Genomic DNA, 20929 nt, shown 5'->3' on the forward strand with positions numbered 1-20929 from the left:
TACCCTACCCATATCTGTGGCCATTTCAGCAACCACTATATGGAGGCAGAGGTGAGATGGGACGAGCTCAGCCGGATTTGGGGATCAGATAGACCTGGGTCCCAGCACCAGCTATGCTTTCTTCCTAGCTGGGGATTTGGGGTCAGACATTTCTTGTTTTCTTTCTTTTCTTTTTCTTTTATTTATTTAGAGACAGAGTTTTGCTCTTGTTGCCCAGGCTGGAGTGCAATGGCGTGATCTTGGTTCACTGCAACCTCTGCCTCCCAGGTTCAAGCAATTCTCCTGCCCCAGCCTCCGAGTAGCTGGGATTACAGGTAGTCACAACCATGCCCAGCTAAATTTTGTATTTTTACTAGAGATGGGGTTTCGCCATGTTGGTCAGGCTGGTCTTGAACTCCTGATCTCTGGCGATTCACCTGCCTTGGCCTCCAAAAGTGCTGGGATTACAGGCATGAGCCACTGCCCCAGGCTGGTACTTGTTTTCTGAGTCGTTGTTTCCCTCTGTCAAATGTGCACATTAAGGCTCTTTCCATGAGATTTTGGTAACAGGTCTAGCTCAGAAGGACACTCAAGCGATGTGAATTTCCTTCCCTTTTGCTGCAGTGTGAGGACCAGGACTGGCTGCCTTCAGTGGTCACAGGGAAATTAAGCAGTAACTTTTTTTTTTCCTAAACAAGTTTGATTAAAAAAATCTTTTAAAGATGCAACAAGGCATGTCTACTATAGGTGTATTAGTCAGCTTGAGCTACCATAACAAAATATCACATACCAGGTGGTTTACTAATGAAAGAAGTAGACAAAAAAAAAAAAAATCAGAAACCCATTGTGGAAGCTGCAAGTCCAAGATCAAGGTACCAGCAGGGTTGGTTTCTGTTGAAGCCTCCCTTGCTGACTTGCAGATGGCGACCTTCTCACTGTGTCCTCACAGGGCCTTTCTTGCGTAAGCACTCCTGTGTCTCTTCCTCTTAGAAGAACAAGAGTCCTGTTGAATTACAGCTTCACCCTTACGACCTAATCTAACCTTTGTTATGTCCTCAAAGGCCCTATCTTCATATATAACCACATTAGGGATTACTTCAACATACCAATTTTGGGATGCACAATTAATTAAGTCCATAACAGAAGGAAAACCAGAAACTCCAAATTAAGAAAAATAAACAACAGGCCAGGCTCAGTGGCTCATGCCTATAATCTTAACACTTTGGGAGGCCAAGGAGGGTGGATCATATGAGGTCAGGAGTTCATGACCAGCCTGGCCAGCATGGTGAAAACCCATCTGTACTAAAAATACAAAAATTAGCCAGGTGTGGTGACACATGCTTGTAATCCCAGCTACTTGGGAAGCTGAGGCAGGAGAACTGCTTGAATCCAGGAGGTGGAGGTTACAGTGAGCAGAAATTGTGCCACTCTACTCCAGCCTAGGTGACAGAGTGAGACTCCATCAGAAAGAAAGAGAGAGAGAGAGAGAGAGGAAGGAAGGAAGGAAGGAAGGAAGGAAGGAAGGAAGGAAGGAAGGAAGGAAGGAAGGAAAGAAGGAAGGAAGGAAGGAAGGAAGACAAAAAAACCCTACTCATGATCTCTTCTAACTCTTGTCTCCACCCATCTCAATGTAACCACGTGACTCCTATTAAACTTTTAATAAGTGCCCTTCTACAATTTATATGACTTAAAAATTTGAATCGTATATATTTTTGGTAACCTGCTTTTTCTCCTCTTTACATTTTGAAGATTGTAATAACCTAAACTAAACAGACTTTTTAAAGCACCTTATATAATCAATACCTGTTCTTAAAATTTAAACGTATCATTAAATCCTTCCTTGTATTTAGTGGATAAATTATTCCATGGCCAAGCATGATGGCTCACACCTGCAGTCCCAACAATTTGGGAGACCTAGACAGGCAGATCGCTAGAGCTCAGTAGTTCAAGACCAGCCTTGGCAACATGATGAAACACCATCTCTACGAAAAGTACAAAAATTAGCCGGGCATGGTGGCATATGTCTGTTGTCCCAACTACTCAGGAGGCTGAAGTGGGAGGATCGCCTGAGCTCGTGGAGGTCGAGGCTGCGGTAAGCCATGATTGTGTCACTGCACTCCAACCTGGGCAACACAGTGAGACCCTGTGTCAATCGATCAATCAATCCATCCATGTTAGAGATATACTCTAATTTTTAAGTCAAATCCCCTATCATCTGGACACTCCAAAGTTCATTTTCTATGGACTTAGTGTTCATTGGCTCTTGACTTTGGGCTACTAACACTCATATCCAGATGAATATCAGTTTCCTAATACATATTATCAGGATAATAACAATGTCTGTCTCAATGTCTGTAAAGTGCTTGGCACACTAACTGGCACATGGAAAACCCTCATAGCTGTTGTTGTGATTATTATAAATTTGTACACCCTTGTACAAATTTATAACCTAGGTAGTCAATGGTTTCTATAGGACAAATTCCTAAAAGTTAAGCACATATGATAGATTTCTGTTAAATTTCACCAAATTTTCTTCCTGAAAGGCTAGGCAAATCCACAGTCTCTTATCGGAAATAAATTTTTGAATTTGGCTTTTGTGGGATTTTAGAAAGGTAATGTAGTGCTATACTGTATATCATGTGAAATTCACAGTGGGGGCTGGGGCAGCACCTCATAATCAAATACATTAATATTTCTTCAGAGAGAGAGAAATAAAGATCATAGTCTCATAACAGTTCAGTGCAGATGCTGCCACTAAATGAGTGTGCCTTAAACTTGTAACTTGTAGTAAGGATAGAGAGAGAAAACTTTTGATTTTATAACTTTGGACTTTAAAATTGCAGTTAGGGAATGATTGGCTTTCACAACCGGCAAGTTTAGTGGGCCGGAGCTGTAGGGTTGCTTAAGGTCGCAACTCAGTGATTTCATCCAGAGGCCATTTGCTTCCACCTCAGTACCCTGTCACTTGGTGTCAGTTTCATTCAAGTCTGGCTCCCCTCAAGGATGGCTGCCAGGAGCAGTGGAGGTTACAAGCTTCCTGGCCAATGTCTAACAAAAGAGCAGCCATATCCCATGACCTAGCACAGTGGCTCATGCCTGTAATCCCAGCACTTTGGGAGGCTGAGGTTGTCAGATCACCTGAGGTCAGGAGTTTGAAACCAGCCTGGCCAACATGGTGTAATCTGATCTCTACTAAAAATACAAAAGTTAGCCAAGTGTGGTGGTGCATGCCTGTAATCCCAGATACTCGGAGGCTGAGGCAGGAGAAACACTTGAACGTGGGAGGCAGAGGTTGCAGTGAGCCAAGATCACACCACTGCATCCAGCCTGGGCAACAGAGTGAGACTTTGTCTAAAAAAAAAAAGGCAGGCTTCGAAGCTTGGCGTTTGGTCAGTGGGGACCCACGCGGGTTCAGCATGCGTATCGAGAAGTGTTATTTCTGTTCCGGGCCCATCTACCCTGGCCACGGCATGATGTTCGTACGCAACGATTGCAAGGTGTTCAGATTTTGTAAATCTAAATGTCATAAAAACTTTAAAAAGAAGCGCAATCCTCGCAAAGTTAGGTGGACCAAAGCATTCCGGAAAGCAGCTGGTAAAGAGCTTACAGTGGATAATTCATTTGAATTTGAAAAGCGTAGAAATGAACCTATCAAATACCAGCGAGAACTATGGAATAAAACTATTGATGCAATGAAGAGAGTTGAAGAGATCAAACAGAAACGCCAAGCTAAATTTATAATGAACAGACTGAAGAAAAATAAAGAGCTACAGAAAGTTCAGGATATCAAAGAAGTCAAGCAAAACATCCATCTTATCCGAGCCCCTCTTGCAGGCAAAGGGAAGCATTTGGAAGAGAAAATGGTACAGCAGTTGCAAGAGGATGTGGATATGGAAGACGCTTCTTAAAAATCTCTGTAACCATTTCTTTTATGTGCGTTTGAAAATGCCCTTTGGAAACTTGGAACTGCTAAATTATTAGTTTATTTTTTATATAAGGTTACTTAAATGAAAAGTGATTAAAATATATCTTTTCTACATTGCCATCTATAAAACATCAGATGTTACTGATGTTACATTGCATCTCAGTGTTAAATCTTCACTGACAGATGTACTTACGTAAATCATGAAAATTCTGCTTATAACTATAGAAGTGAATTGTGGATGTAAAATGCTTATTCCATTTGAATAATGGCACAGGACAGCCTTTGTATAATAAAGAATGGCAAAAATTCATGGTTAGCGATGTAGAAAATAAAATATTATTTGCAGTAAAATATTCCCTTTATTAATGTTATAGAAGGGGGGATACGACAAGGAAATAACAATTTGTATTACAGTATCAAATACTATTTTGATTTTAATATTTCCTGTTTTGGTTTATTTGCATCTCAGAAGAGCATAATGATATTGTTTGATGAAGCCTAATTGTGCTGGACTGTTTTGACCTGGTTTAAACCCTTCCAATAGGTAGTTTTGGTTGTTGGGGATGAGAACTGAGTAATCTTTGTCTGCAGTGACACTACACTCTAGAATTTCCACTTTGGAGAATACTCAGTTCCAACTTGTGATTCCTGGGAGGACAAACTTTATTTTTCTAATCTACCAATGATCTAGAAGCAGAGGAATCCCAATGCCTTTTAAAACATACGTGGTTTTCTTTTAAAAAGCTCCTGTTTTTGGAAAGTAGAATTTATGGGTACAACATCTGTTCATTATTTGCACATAAAATAAAACCATTTAAAAAGTAAAAAAAAAAAAAAAAAAAAAAAAAAAGGCAGATACATCCCACAAGCATTGCACAAAAACCTGAGCATTGCTCAAACAGGACCACACCTGGACCACCAGCAAAATGCTCTGGGCTGACTGGCTCAGGTATTAGAAACAATCACTGGAACAAGGGAGGATGGGATTAATCTGATTGGCTTGACCACTGGGGCAGGACTCAAAATAAGCCCCACCCCACTCCCTTGGCTGCAAAATGAGGGGGTGGGATCAGGGACCATCTGCAACAGATGGGTGTAAGAATAGATGATGGACAAATAACCAGTGTCCACTGCAGATTTTAGTATGAATTGCTTGTTTCTAATTTTAACTACTACTTATTGATTTGTAGGACCCCTTTATATATGATGAATATTATGTCTTGATATGGTTTGGCTGTGTCCACACCAAACACTTACCTTAAATTATATAGCTCTCATAATCCCCACATGTCCTGGGAGGGACTTGGTGGGAGGTAGTTGAATCATGGGGGTGGGTTTTCACATGCTGTTCTCATGATAGTGAGTAAGTCTCATGAGATCCGATGGTTTTATAAAGGGCGGTTCCCCTGCATACACTCTCTTGCCTGCTGCCAAGAGAGTACATGTAAGACATGTCCTTGCTCCTCCTTCACCTTCCACCATGATTGTGAGGCCTCCTCAGCCATTAAACCTCTTTTTCTTTATAAATTACCCAGTCTCAGATATTTCTTCATAACACTATGAAAATTGACTAATACATGTTTTTAAGTAACTTGTGAATATTTCTCCCAGTCTATTGCTTATTATTAACGTTATTTTGTAATTTTTGTAGTACAAAATTTTTTAAGCTTTGTCTGTCAAATCTGTCAGCCCTTCCCCCTACTCTTTTAGTCCAAGCAGGATTTGAAGTGTTTTAGGGGGGAAGGAAAAATGGTGGGGAGCAGCACTGCCCTTCAAAAACCTTGGAAATAATGTCACCCCTGGGAATTAAAACAATACCCAGGGAATGAGATTAGTGTTCTGGAAAAGAGAATTGAGAGACTGCGTAAAAGTGTGGCACAGAGACTTGAGGGTCATGACAAACTTCCGTCAGGGTGACCAGAGGCCACCACTGGGAGCAGGCCAGGGGCCATTCATTGATTGACTTATTTGTTTAATACTGGGCACCTACTCTGTGTCAGGCTCTGGGCCAGGAGCTGAAGGCAGAGGTGATCATTACCAAGTCCTTACCCTATGGAGCTTATATCCCTATTGGGGAAATAAATAATAACTATAAGGCAGGCCAGGTGTGGTGGCTCATGCCTGTAATCTCAGCACTTTGGGAGGCTGAAGCGGGCAGATCACTTGAGGTCAGGAGTTCAAGACCAGCCTGACCAACATGGAGAAACCCCATCTCCAATAAAAAAACAAAATTAGCTGGGCGAGGTGGCTGCACACCTATAATCCCAGCTGTTTGGGAGGATGAGGCAGGAGAATCATTTGAAACCAGGAGGCAGAGGTTGTGCTGAGCTGAGATCAAGCCATCACTCCAGCCTGGGTGACAAGAGCGAAACTCCATCTCAAAACAAAACAAACAAACAAAAAACTGCATGGCAGACTCCTCCTGGTAAGTGCTATGGAGAAAAATAGTCACAGAAAAGAGTTCTGGGTCAGAGTAGCTACCTCTTTTACGTGGGCAGTCAGGAAAAGTTTAGCTCATTCTAAGGTGGCATTTATACGAGCAGAGATATGAAGGTGGTGAGGGAGAGAGCTTGGGGAACAAAAACAAAGAGAAAAAGAGCATGGTAGACAGTGGGAACAGCAAATGAAGAGACCCTCAGCAAGGTTGAGGGGGCACCCGCGGCCTCTAGGGAAGAGTCAGGAGGCTGATGGGCTGAGGCAGTGGATGAGGGAGGGCGGAAGGAGATGGGGAAGTGTGATGGGGGCCAGAGCCGGTAGCACCTTTAAGTCATTAGGACTTTGGTTTTCCTCTGCGTGAGATGAGACATCACTGGAGGATTGACTGTGAGTCACTAAACATCCCTGAGATCTTTGTACTAAACCCTGCCTGGAGAAAGACAGGAGACGAGAGAGTCAGTGAAAAACTTGCAAAGGCAGCCCCAGAGAGCCCGAAGTTGGCCATGTGTCCTAGCCACATTCAGGGAGGAGAGACACTGGCTGGGAAATCCCAGAGTGGGCACCTGAGCCATCCATCCCCGCGTCAAGGTGATTGCAGTATCCACCTCAATGAGATAATGACAGCGTGGTGCTTAGCGGGGTATTGGGCACATGGAACATGGTCCTGGCTGTTATTATGTCATGATAACATAGGATCATATGTGTGATCAGACTTTTTAAATACACAGTCTGCAATTATAGGTCCAAGTGAGATGTTCCCCAGGGCGCCCCATCTCATTGTGCCCTGGGTTCACATTCAACAGCAACCTCTTGGTGGCTGAGTCCATTTCTATGCATCATGGAAGAAGGGAAGGAATAGTCCACCCTGTGAGGAATACGGACTTCAGGCTTTTTGGATTTCTGACACCCAAACTGGACAATTATTTCCCTGCTTAAAACTCTCTAGGGGGCCGGGTGTGGTGGCTCACACCTGTAATCCCAGCACTTTGGAAGGCTGAGACAGGCGAATCACCTGAGGTCAGGAGTTTAAGACCAGCCTAGCCAACATTGTGAAACTCTGTCTCTACTAAAAATACAAAACTAAATACTAAAAATACAAAATTAGCCAGGCTTGGTGGCATGCACCTTTAATACCAGCTATTTGGGAGGCTGAGGCAGGAGAATCTTTTGAACCCAGGAGGTAGAGGTTGTAGTGAACCAAGATGGCACCATTGCCTGGGCAACAGAGTGAGACTCCATCTCAAAAAACAAACACAAAAAAAACAAAAAACCACTCTTCAGGGACTTCCCAGTGCCCTTGGCACAAGGTTGATGACTCCTGCAGGTGTCCTAAGTGGCCTGACAGGACCACCCAGCCTCACATCTCCACTCTGCCTCCAGCAGATAGGTGGCCATCAGCCCATCAAGCAGCTCTGGGCCTGTGTCCTACCTGGAGTGTGCATCCTTTCCACCTCCTCCCCAGCTGGCTATGTCCCCCTCAACCCACAAGCCTCTGCTTCAAGTCTCTGAGCAGCTGACCCCCTAGCTGGCAGCACCCATGTTTATTGCCTGAGGGCTTTCTGTGGCCACTGGGACCCACTCTGCCAACATCAGGGCAGGCCTGAAGCACCAGGAAATTAAAACTTCTCCCAAGAAGCAGCCCTCAAACAACGACTGACAGGACTTGGTGTATAAATACCCAAAGTGTCTCCCTCCTTGGGCAGCATAATGCTGAGGGCCTTCATGAGACTCTCAAAATTTGCCTGTGGGATTAAGCCCTGGTTACCCACAGTGGTAACTTCTTTGGCTGTCTTTCCTGTCTCCTGTACTTACCTCCCAAGATGTCCTTTTTCTCCAAAGTTAACTATGTGCGCTTTAATACGAATACTTGTCTCAGGGTCTGCTTGGGAGGAACCATACTGAGAGTCATTGCCCTGAATAGCCTTCCCTGGCATGACCAGTGCCTAGACAGGGGATCTAGATATCCCCTTCTGGCTGTACCACACCCCTTTCTCATCCCAGTCACAGCATTTATCACACGGTACTGTCATTGTCCAGGTCCCCACAGAAACACAGACGATTCACTAGGAAAGAAGTTTAGTTGGCTTTTGTTTGTTTGTTTTGAGATGTGTGTCACTAGTTGCCCAAGCTGGAGTGCAGTGGCACAATCTTAACTCACTGCAATCCTCCCATCTCACCCTCCCCAGTAGCTGGCTACTTTTTTGTATTTTTAGTGGAGACGGGGTTTTGGCATGTTTCCCTGGCTGGTCTCGAACTCCTGATCCCAAACAATCCACTCACCTCAGCCTCCTGAAGTGCTGAGATAGCAGGTGTGAGCCATCACACCCAGCCTAGTTTTTAAAGAGTTGAAGGAATGGTGAACTTCACTCATATTTAATGACATTCACATAAAGAATGCCAGCTGACAAATGCCAACAAAAGGACAAAATTAGAAAATCACCATTTCCTAATGGTAGTAACTGCTTCAGTCAAGGACCATCAGTGAATGAGGAACTGGACAGTCATGAGGTGCTGGTCAGAAGAGGAGAAATGAACATTTACCTAGAGAGGTGTGGTCACCGCCTGAACTGCAGGATCGAGCTTGGCATTAGTAGTAGTTAGACGTGATGTGAGGTGAAATGGAGCACATAGCACCACTCATGAAATATAATTACTTTCTCACCCCCAAAATGGTTCCACCTAAATCTAATCCATCCATTGGATCTAAATACTCATTTTTAGGAAACATAGGAGAGAGTACAGGAAGTTCAAGGACACCACAATGAAGCAATGTGACAGATCCCAGAGAGGAACATTGTCCAAGAAAATTGGCCCAGTCTCTTCGTGAGTCAATGTCGTGGCGGGGTAAGAAAAAAAAAAGAGTGAGGACCATATTAGATTAAAATAGACTTAAGAATGCAGGAACAAAATCCATTATGTGGGCCTTGATTGGATCCTGGTTAAAACCACCTGTAAAGACATTCCTGGCAAAACTGGAGAAATTTGAATATTTTACGAACCACACTGTTAATTTCCTTTTTTATGTTTTTTCTTCTTGAGACAGGGTCTCTCTCTGCTGCCTAGGCTGTAGTGCAGTGGCATGATCTCAGCTCACGGCCACCTCCGCCTCCCAGGCTCAAGCAACCCTCCTGCCTCAACCTCCTGAGTAGCCAGGACTACAGGCACATGTCACCACACCCCGTGGGCCACAGAGCATTTGTTACCTGGTAGAAGGAGGAATACTGGTTCCTTCTGAGCCAGGCTTACAGCCTGGGGGATGATACACCAAGGAGTCCTTAGTAGCATGATGGATGGGGGTGGGTGGTAGGGGTGAGAGGGAGGATTGAGCTATCTTCCTAGTACATCTATTTGCATCTGTTGTCTGCTTCTGTATTTCCTCAATGGTAAACGAATTAAAACACCATATTTATAGTAATAAAAGCATAGGTGTATTAAGGAACTTTCCTGAAGTTTCCATGAATGTTTAGGACAGACTTTGTGACAGCAAAGGCTTTCTTTGGGCTCATCTGGTTGTGCCTTGGTAGAAGATGTGACCTTGAACCAATGACTTGACATTTCTGAGCCTCGCCTTCCTCATCTATGAACAATGATTACTGTGCAGATGAAATGGAATGATGCCTGTAAGGGGCCCGGGTTGATAAATGGTTGCTGTGCTGTTTTTCATGGTGTTGTCATATTATCATGGCCTTATGGCTAAGAGCGCAGACTCTGGAGCCAGACTGCCTGTGTTCACATCAGCACCACCACCTAGGAGCTCGATGACCTTGGGCAAGGTCACTTAGCCACTCTGTGCCTCAGTTTCCTTCTCTGTAAAATGAAGCTAATAGGACTATTGTGAGAGCTAAATGAGCTAATAGTTGTAAAGCCCTTAAAACAGTGGCTGGGCATAGAGTAAGTGCTATGGAAGTGTCTGTTAAATAAATCATAGTCTGTTCTCTCTGCCCTTCGAGGCCCTTCAAGGGAAAAGTTAGAAGATAACAGTTTCAAAGCGGGACAAGCAATTTCCAGACACTAATTTCTAAATGAATAGATCTCTAGAATCCCAGTTAAGAGGTATTTGCTGCTTAGTGGACTGAGAGGCAGGAGAGCCTTAATGATGGTGGAATCTTTGGCAGGTGCCTGGGCGATGTGCTGAGTTGTTTAGGGGGCACGGCCCACTTCCTCGGGCTCCTTCCACTCTTGCGGGGAGCTGACACTGAGGGCTGGCGGCTTTTCTGGCGGGCAGGGGGAGGAGGAGGAAGGAGCTCCCGGGATCCCCTCGCCCCTCCCCCACCTGCCCGGTGAGTAATGACATTCACGGAGCGGGGAGGGAGGGAGGAGAGGGGCAGGCTCGGCGAGGCCATGTGATGCTAGGCGAGAGAGAGCCGCCGCGCCGGAGCCTCCTTCTTTCCTGCCTCTGATTCCGGGCTGTCATGGCGACCCCCAACAACCTGACCCCCACCAACTGCAGCTGGTGGCCCATCTCCGCGCTGGAGAGCGATGCAGCCAAGCCGGCCGAGGCCCCCGACGCGCCCGAGGCGGCCAGCCCCGCCCATTGGCCCAGGGAGAGCCTGGTTCTGTACCACTGGACCCAGTCCTTCAGCTCGCAGAAGGTAGAGCCCGGCCGGGAGCCGCCTGCGCCGGTGGCCGGCAGGCTTGGGGAGGGGAGCACCAGGGCTTGAGGCGTCTGAGCGCGGCGAGAGACTGGAGTGGGGAACCTGGGGTTTGGGGGTCCCGGAGGTCGGGGGACCAGGGGTTCCTTCCAGGGCTGCTCACCTGGAAGGCGACCAGCCCTGCCTGGGCCCCAGGAGCACAGTTCTCAATTTAGGAGCATCCTTTCTGCCTCTTTCCCTCCCAGAAATAGCCGGTCTGTTGGGGTGCGGGGTGGGGGGAGCTGAGAAAAGAGACAAAGGCAAGGGGAAGGGAATGGGCACTGCTGGGAAGGCGGCCTGGTGGGGTGGGAGTGCTGCTGCTGCGGGGAGGGAGAAGAAGCGCTTCCTGGGGTCCGGCCTTGGCGGCCCCCCTCAGTCCCTCCCTGCACGCTGCCTGCCATCCCGGATACTGCAGCTCCCCCCACCCCCCCAACACACACACAGGTCACAGCTCCTCTGCCCCTCTGTCCCGGCTGCGGGCCTTCCTCTGGCTGGGGCTTGGAAGGTCTGTCCCCAGTCGTCGCCCGCCCCTAATACCGTGTCTTGAGCTGAGAAAGAAGGAGTTAAACCATCCCCTCACTCACACCAGCTTGGCTCAGCCCCTGAGCCATTTTAGGGGCTGGGTCCACTCTGTGCCTTTAAGAGCAAAATAGAGACCTGTTTTGCTCTTAAAGGCACAGAGTAGCTCCTAAAATGCTTCTAGAACTAGAGAAGTTGAGGGGTCGTTGGAAATCCAGTCTTATGCTGGAGTCTCAGGGTTCCCGCTTCCTGGGGGTGAAGCTGTGAACTGCACCCCTCAAACAGGGGCGCCTCTAGGGGCGCAATCTCCCACCCAGGGCGGCTGGCCTGTGTCTGGGACATGGATTCAGCACCATGGCCAGGACCCAGAGGCAGGTCCTGCGGGGGCCTAAGCTGCGCGGGGGCCTAAGCTGCACCGCTGCCTGACCCTCTGACTCCTCTTCTTCCTGAAAGATCCTTTTGTTCCATGAAGAGAAAGGGCCTTGGAACCCAAAGACTTGGGTTTGAATCTTAATCTAAGCTCATTTCATCATCTGGAAAGCGGGATAATGATAATAACAACAGCTACTTCCAATCCCAACCCCTTCTCAGGGTTGCTGATAGGGTTGTTGAAGAAGGGGTATAACTTGGGAACTCAGTGTTACAGACTGGCACTACTCAAACTTGAGCGTGCATTAGAATCCCTGGATGATGCTAGTTAAAAATCCAGGCTGCTGGATTCTACCCCAAGAGTTCTGATCCAGTGGGTCTGGAATGGGCTCCAAGAGGCTGCTTTTCCAACAAGTGACCAGGTGATGCTTTTGAAGCTGGGCCACCAATCATATTGCCCATTGACTCACTGTGGAGCTGTGGATAGGTTACTTTACCTCATCAAAGCCTCAGCTTTATAATCTGTAAGATAGGGTGAATGCAGTAACTTCCATGGATGGCTATTGTGAGAGTGAAATGTGATATAATGCACAAAAAGTACTGGTGGCAGTGCCTGGTGAGGGGTCAAGGCTCTGTTAATAATGCGTGTTATGATTTTTTTTTGAGACAGAGTCTTGCTCTGTCGCCCAGACTGGAGTACAGCAGCACAATCCTGGCTCACTGCAACCTCTGCCTCCTGGGTTCAAGCAGTTCTCCTGCATCAGCCTCTCAAGTAGCTGGGACTACAGGCACACGCCACCACACTGGCTATTTTAAAAATATTTTTGGTAGAGACAGGGTTTCACTATGTTAGCCAGGCTGGTCTCAAACTCCTGATCTCAAGTGATCCACCCACCTCAGCCTCCCAAAGTGTTGGGATTATAAGTGTGAGCCACCACCCACAGCTGTTGTGATGGCATTAAAACACTAGGGAAAGGAGGGGCCAGAGTTAATCCAGGTCATACTGGAATCATCCACAAATTCTGCACATGCTTACAGAGTACCTACTGCATCCCAGGCCTCATGCAAGAACCCTGGGGATGGGGGCTTTGGAGATGAAGCAGACTGCCCTTCAGATTATAGAACCTCCTCCCACCTAGAACCTCCGGAAGCAGGCTCCAGTGGCTGGGACCAGATAGGGGGCAGGGAGGTGGCACCTCCCATAACCATAACATGAGGGACCCTCCTGTTCTTTATGATATGAAATATTTCCTATGTGGCCTGAGCTCAGGGCTGAGGTGGCCTTATTGTCAGAGATGAGACTATCTGGTGCAGCCCCACTTTTGACCAAGTCTCTGGCCAAGGTAACCTGGGCATCCTTCTGTCTCCCCTGCCAGGGTCTTTCCCCTACCCAGGGGCCCATGGTGGATTCTAGAAACAGTGTAGCTTGGCAGAAAGGGCATGGGCTCTGCAATCATATAGTTCTGGGTTCAATTTTCATGTTGGCTACTTACTGACTAAGTGACCTTGGACAAGACATTTTACCTCTCTGTGCCTCAATGTCCTCATCTGGAAATGGGGATTTTACATCCTACCCTGCAGAATTCCTGGACTCTTTAGAAGACATAGGCATATGTTAACTGCCTGGCATGTAGTAAGAGCTTAGCAGGTGAGTTTCCTTCCCTCTTGCCAATTCCGAAGGGCCTTAATTGTATAGACGGCAGTCCTCATTGTCAAGCCTCTAAATAGCCTGGGCCTTTAATGGCACATGAGCTATTAATGAAGAAAAATAGCCCACCTCTAGGAGTGATGGTGGTTTCATTGGGCATCTGGAGATCATTCCAGACCCAGAGAGCAGCAGGACAGTGTGTGGGCCCAGGGCCCAGACTCTATGGCCAGACTGCCCAAGTTTCCATCTCAGCTCTACCACTGGCCAGCTGGGTAATCCCGTGCAAGCTGCTTAACCTGTCATGCCTCAGTTATCCACACCTGTAAATTGAGAACATTGGTGCCTCCCCAACAGGGTCATTGTAAGGATTCAGCAAATGTGTCCATGTTAATCACCTAGAATAGCACCTGGCACATAGAAAGTGCTCTGTTAAGTGCTGGGTGCTGTTATAAAGGGATGGATTTTGGAATCAACCAGACATGTGATCAAACCCCAACTTTGCCATTCCCAGCTATGTGACTTTGTGCAAGTGTCTTCTTTACCTCTCTAAGGCAACTTTCTCATATATTTGGGGGAGAGGGCTGGGAAGATTGAGTGATATCGTGCATGTTTCCACACTTAGCACAACACCTTAAACAATTGCCTGCTAAGAGTGAGCTTTCAAGCACTATCATAGATCATGGTTTGGGGCCACAGGGTTTGGAGGAGGGTATAAATGCATAGAGTTAATTGTAGGATGCTTCTGAAGCTGTCCCTGGCCCCAGCCTCCTTCTCCTTTGTGGGGAGGAGTGAGGCCAGGAGGGACAAAAATGCAGGGAGTCAGGAGACCAAGGTTCTAGTGCTGGCAGTCCCACTAACTGGCTCTGTGACCTGACCCTCACTGGTCCTTAGTTTTCCCAACAGGGAAATGAACTAGATTTTTGATACAACCTGCCTCCCTCCTCCTTCCCCAGGCAGGAAGAACTGACTTGTCCCTCAGTGCCTCCTGCCTTTGGGGAATCCATCTGTCCTCCACCCGCCACTTTTCAGAAACCAAGATTGCTACTTCCTAGCTGTGTGACTGGGCAATTACTTACAATCTCTGTGCCTGATTTCTTTTCTTAAAAGTGAGGGTACTGGAAGGTACTAGGACCTATCTCATTGGAATTCATAGGGATTAAGATCTAATGCATGTAAAGCTCTACAAGAATGCCTGGCACAGAGGTGATGCTAATAATTGGCTGTTGTTACTGCTGTTATTTCCACCAGAGTGAGTCTCTGAGGGTCATCCCTGGCTCCTTGCAGCAAGCCTGGTTCATGGTTCCCTTACTGCCTCCTCTCAGGGTCTGCCCTGTCTTAGATGTACCTCTGGAGAGCCCCCGGCCCAGCCTTCAGTTCCCAGGGACAAGAGACCCAAGTCTGGGGCCTGCCAGAGGCCAGTTCTGACACCCAGGCATGGCAGGAGACATTCGAGGGGTGAAGGATGAGCTCTCTCCCACCCTGCCCTTGCCTTTCAAACTCTTAGGCCTGGCCCCGCAACTTGTCCATGTTGCACTTGACCATGTACTGCCTCCCCCCACCTAAGAGGAGGCCCACGGATGAGAGCTGATGGGGACAGTAACAAGATACATTTCCCCACTTCCCTGCTCAGAAGCCTGCAGTGGCTCCTAGGTCCCTCCAGGAAAACGCCAGATTCCTCACAATGGCCTCAGGCCATTGCATCTCTCCTGCCATGCCTGGGTGTCAGAACTAGCTTCTGGCAGGCCCCAGACTTGGGTCTTGACTCAAACAAGGTTAGGTTAGCAGGGTCCTAACCTTGCTTGAGTCAAGACCCAAGTTTCGGGGGAGCCTATGGGCCCTCCTCAGAATAATGTTTTTAATTGAATAAAATAAAATCTTATGATTTTTAGGTTAGAACGAAAACCAATCATGTTGAAGTACAGCATTATATAATAATATTTATGTTTCTGTATTAACCCCTTATATAACACAGCCTGGTGGCTGGTCCCATAACAACTGTCATGTTGGAATCGTGATGAGTGCGCATGATATTTTGAGGCAACTGTAACAACTGTGAAGTGATGAAAATATCTGATTCCTAGTGGTGACAATATTGCAGGCACTGCTAAACGCTACCCTACTTTATCGCCTACATTCATAATTGAAGAAAATGCTAACTGTCAGTTTGAGATTACTGAAAATAAACATGTAATTTTCCCATCCTAGTTCAAGGAGTCCTTGAATTAATTCATGGATCCCTTGGCCTGGGAGTGTGGATTAAAAGATCCTGTGGAGAAGCTGGCCAGGCATGGTGGCTCACATCCGTAATCCCAGCACTTTGGGAGGCCAAGGTGGGTGGATCACCTGAAGTCAGGAGTTCACCTGGCTAACAGGTGAAACCCAGTCTCTATTAAAAATACAGGCCAGGCATGGTGGCGCATGCCTGTAATCCCAGCACTTTGGGAGGCTGAGGTGGGCGGATCACCTGAGGTCTGGAGTTCAAGACTAGCCTGACCAACACGGTGAAACTCCATCTTTACTAAAAATACAAAAACTAGTTGGGCGTGATGGCATGCACCTGTACTCCCAGATACTTTGGAGGCTGAGGCAAGACAATCGCTTGAACCTGGGAGGTGGAGGTTGCAGTGAGCCGAGATTAGGCCACCGCACTCCAGCCTGGGCAACAAGAGCAAAACTCCAGCTCAAAAAAACCCAAAAACTAAAAACGAAACACAAAAATTAACCAGACATGGTGGTGCATGTCTGTAGTCCCAGATACTTGGGAAGCTAAGGTAGGAAAATCGCTTGAACCTGGGAGGTGGAGGTTGCATCAAGCCAAGATTGCACTGCTGAACTACAGCCTGGGCAACAGAGCAAGACCCTGTCTCAAAAAAAAAATACTGTGCACAACCCTTTCTGCTCCTACCCTCCTTGTCTACTCCTGATGGCCCTGCTCCAAACACACTGGCTTCCTTGCTGTCTTTTGAGTATATCCAACATGCTTAGAGCCTTAGCACTGGCTGTTCCCTCTGCCCGAAGCTCTCTTCTGCAGGTCCCTGTGTGGACCCACTCCCTCACTTCTTTCAAGCCTTTGCTCAAATGCCATCATCTCAAGAGGCCTGTCCTAATAGTCCACCTTATTTAAAATTGCCACCTGTCTCCCTGACACCCTGGTGCCCCGATTCCCCGCCCCTGCTCTATTTTCTCTTTTTTGGAGAGCACTCACCATCTTTTGACAAACCTAATTGCTTATCATCTGCCTGCCCCCACTAACATGTCAGTTCCCTGAGGTCAGGGATCTTTGTTTTGTTCACTGCTGAGTTTCTAATAAGACCTGGTACATAGTAGGCACTCAGTAAAAAGTGGTGAAAAGTGATGGATTTGCAAGCTGTGAGGTGTTATTTTCAAAAGTCATTTGACTCTGTAAACCTAAAGCTGCTCTAAAAATAAAGCCTATTAATTAAAAAATAATAATAATGTGAAATAAACTGAGCTCAGAGATGCTGAGTGAGTGCCTTTTACAAAGTCACACCACAACTAAATGACTAATCTGAGGCACCAACCCAGGCTGTCACATAAACAAGGGCCTGGGTGAGGACAGGCAGTGCCTGACCCACGACAGTGAGGCAACAGTGGGTGGTTTTCAGGCACCCGCAGGGAAGCTCGTTCACCCAGAGTTGGTTGATGTCTGATAACATTAAGTGGTGACCACACAGGTCTGGCCCAGCCTCCAAGGGGCACAGATGGCTGATAGCCTTGGTAGCTGCATGCCCTTCCCTTAGGTTTGCTTCCTCTCTGGGTCCCCCTCCCCGACAGGGTGACACATGGCTCTGGTCTGTAGCTCAGCTAAAGGTGAAAGTCTCCTTGGCCGCCTGCCAGGGTGACCCCAAAGCAGCTCCAAGCAGGATTATCATGCCTCTAAAGATAGTTCCCTCCCCAAATAGCAGCCCTATCTGACACCTTCAAGGGAGACCCAGGGTAGGGCATGGGAGCAGCCCCTGGAGGCAGGTGCCCTGCCAAGATGGAAAGCCAATTGTCTGGCCCTACCAAGGCAAAGGCCTGGTTCAGGTTCTGTTTCCCCCCAGTCAGAGGTCCCAGCTTGGCCTGAAGGATGGAGGGCCAGGTAAAGACAAGAGAAGGGGGCTATCTGCTCCAGCCAAACTCCAGTCTCCACTACTCTGGGCTTCTCCAGGTCACAGGCCACCCATAAGCTCAAGTATACACATGCATACATGCTCCCACTCATGCACACTCACAGTGACACATGCACACACACAAGGCACACACTGCACACATGCACAGTCTCATCCACATTCACAGGCCTTGAATATTCACACTTACTCATACACTCATCCATACACACCCACACTCATGTACACTCACAATGACACATGCACACACACAAGGCACACACTGCACACATGCACAGTCTCATCCACATTCACAGGCCTTGAACACTCACACTTACTCATACACTCATCCATGCACACCCACACTCATGCACACAGACACGCACACACATTTGCTCACTCATACACACACACTCACACACTCAGACCCAAACAGATGCCGCCCCCGGGCTGCTCACTCTCTGCGACAGTCTTTCCCCCACTCTCAGACAGAACCAGCAGCTCCCTCCCACTGCCGAGGAGGGCGGCAGAGTCAGCCCTGTCTCCTGCCTCCTGCATGGTTGTGAATGTAGTAGTGTCACTTGCAGCAGGGCTGCGGGGCACTCCGTGAAAACTGAATCCAGCCCCCTTGTTTTGCTGATGAGAAAAGGAAGCTCAGAAAGGGGCAGCTATAGCTCTAAGGTCACACAGCAGTGCTATGGCAAATCCAAGATGATGACTTGAATCCCTGCGTCCTAGCCCAGAGCCTCCACCTGCACCATGCACTCCTGACCTGCTCTTGGCTAATGGAGAAAATAAGTCTGTGAATGGATGTTGAGTGTTTCAGGATAAGCTACCTTTCACTTCCCACAATCCACCAAACAGGAGGAGGTGTTTCTGTCACTGTGAGGGTGGGGCATGAAGTACTCTAGGACATCCCAGAGTGTGTACGTGATGTGTGTATAATAAGTGATGTTAGAACTCAGGTATTATCGGCCAGGCGCGGTGGCTTATGCCTATGATCCCAGCACTTTGGGAGGCCGAGGCGGGTGGATCAGAGGTCAAGAGATCGAGACCATCCTGGTCAACAAGGTGAAACCCCATCTCTACTAAAAATACAAAAAATTAGCTGGGCATGGCGGTGCGCGCCTGTCGTCCCAGCTACTTGTGAGGCTGAGGCAGGAGAATTGCTTGAACCCAGAAGGAGGATGTTGCGGTGAGCTGAGATCGTGCCATTGCACTCCAGTCTGGGTAACAACAGTGAAACTCCGTCTCAAAAAAAAAAAAAGAACTCATGTATTAACCTTCTACGCTGGGGCTCTCTCCACAACACCCCATTTCAACCTCACGCTTGCATTCCTCACTTCACAGAAGCTAGAAATCAGAGAGAGCAAGTGGCTAAGTGGCTTGTTCAAGGTCACACAGCAAATAAGCAGTAGAGCTAGGCTTCCAGGTCAAGGTCTGTCTGCCTCCAAAACCTGCCCTCCTCCCAGCAGCTAAGACACACTACCCCTACTGTGTTCCAGGCACCATTCCACAGGAACTAATGCATTTAATCCTCACAATGGGCCTCCGAGGCAATTGCTATAGGACTCCCACTGGACAGGAGGGGAAACTGAAGCACAAAGAAGTAAAGCTGGCCGGGCGTGGTGGCTCACGCCTGCAACCCCACATTTTGGGAGGCCAAGGTGGGTGGATCACTTGAGGTCAGGAGTTCAAGACCAGCCTGGCCAATATGATGAAACCTCATCTTTACTAAAAATACAAAAATTAGCTGGGTTTGGTAGCATGTGCCTGTAATTCCAGCTACTTGGGAGGCTGAGGTGGGAGAATCGCTTGAACCCGGGAGGCGGAGGTTGTGGTGAACCGAGATCACGCCATTGCACTCCAGCCTGGGCAACAAGATCAAAACTCTGTCTCAAAAAAAAAAAAAAAAAATAGCTGGGCGTGGTGGCAGGAGCCTGTAGTCCCAACTACTCAGGAGACTGAGCCAGGAGAATTGCTTGAGCCCAGGAGGCAGAGGTTGCAATGAGCCAAGATCGCACCACTGCACTCCAGCCTGGTCAATAGAGCAAGACTCTCTCTCAAAAAAAATAAGTTTCTGTGAATTTCCTAGCCACACCCACTCCCAGGGGCCAGGCTGAGCATTCGACTGTGATAACGATGACCACAAAGTGAGTGCCAACTGTTAGTCCCAGAAACTAGCTTGGTACTGTTAATACTCCCATTTTAAAATAAGGAAATTGAGGCTCAGAAAGGTTAAGGACTTTGTCCACACTCACACAGCCAGGAATCCTCTCCGGGTGTGTCCGGCTGTCAAATCCAGCCCCTCAGCCACCAGGCAGCACTGCCCCTTGTCCCCCGAGCAGAACTTCGTTCCTCCCTCCACCAGGCACATGCCCTGGGAGATATTCCCCCAAACCCAGGTGCCCAAGAATGGGCTGAAAACAATCGTGTCCCCTCCTGTGTGTGACCTCTGACCTCCCTCCCCGCACACCCCCACCCCACCTGGGCAGAGCGTCCCCTGTGTCCGCCCGCCTTCCCCGCTCTGACCCTGGCGCCTGCAGGTGCGGCTGGTGATTGCTGAGAAGGGCCTGGTGTGTGAGGAGCGGGATGTGAGCCTGCCGCAGAGCGAGCACAAGGAGCCCTGGTTCATGCGGCTCAACCTGGGCGAGGAGGTGCCCGTCATCATCCACCGTGACAACATCATCAGCGACTACGACCAGATCATTGACTACGTGGAGCGCACCTTCACAGGAGGTATGGCTGCCTCCCCACCCGGGACCCGCTCCACACCACAGATTCTCAGGGGCCCACACAGGCTGACAGGGTCCTAGAACTTTGGAAAATCTGGGAAATTCACTGGGGCTATGGGCAAGGCCCAGTCTTCCCAAAAAGGAGCCACAGAGCCGCAGGCAGGGTTCAGATCCTCCCAAGACCCCCAGAGCCATGGGCATGCTACTGATCCATAAAGACTCCAGAGACCTCCCCCTCCCCTGGTACTGTAAGGGTGCAGCCCAGACAGCCCCCGAGGAGCAGTGGGGCTACAGCCCCTTCTCCAGAGCTATGCAGTCACAGGCACGGCCCCTTCAGCATGAGCAGCCCCAGAACACCCTCTAGGTCCCCACAGACAGGGTCCAGATCCCCCAGGGGTCCCAGAGCAAGGGCAGGGCCCAGCTCCCTCTGGAACATAGATTCCCAAGAACCTGGAGACATGGTCCCAGACACCCCAGAACCCTGAGACAGGGGAGGGCCAGAAACCCCAGAACCCTGCAGACAGGGAAGGGCCCAGCACCCCAGAACCCCGCAGAGTCCTCCATCCTCTCCCCACTTA

The 20929-nt window shown here is 48.3% G+C and overlaps 1 protein-coding gene and 1 pseudogene across 3 annotated transcripts in view; both read left to right on the plus strand.

Moving 5' to 3' along the window:
- The first annotated feature begins 3338 nt into the window (after positions 1-3338).
- On the plus strand, positions 3339-4754 carry LOC100402102 (ribosomal L24 domain containing 1 pseudogene; annotated as a pseudogene).
- A 5931-nt stretch (positions 4755-10685) lies between these two features.
- Positions 10686-20929, plus strand: part of GDAP1L1 (ganglioside induced differentiation associated protein 1 like 1) — a 30718-nt gene continuing 20474 nt past the window's right edge. For all 3 annotated transcript variants that reach the window (XR_013535207.1, XM_035298671.3, XM_035298673.3), the window contains exons 1-2: positions 10686-10932; positions 20163-20355. Coding sequence is in view for 2 of the 3 variants with exons in the window: in XM_035298671.3 (XP_035154562.1) it covers positions 10753-10932; positions 20163-20355 (373 nt within the window). In the remaining variant the exon portion in view is untranslated. The remainder of the gene's footprint in view (positions 10933-20162; positions 20356-20929) is intronic.

This window comes from Callithrix jacchus, chromosome 5, assembly GCF_049354715.1.
Source record: "Callithrix jacchus isolate 240 chromosome 5, calJac240_pri, whole genome shotgun sequence".
Classification (NCBI taxonomy): domain Eukaryota; kingdom Metazoa; phylum Chordata; class Mammalia; order Primates; family Cebidae; genus Callithrix; species Callithrix jacchus.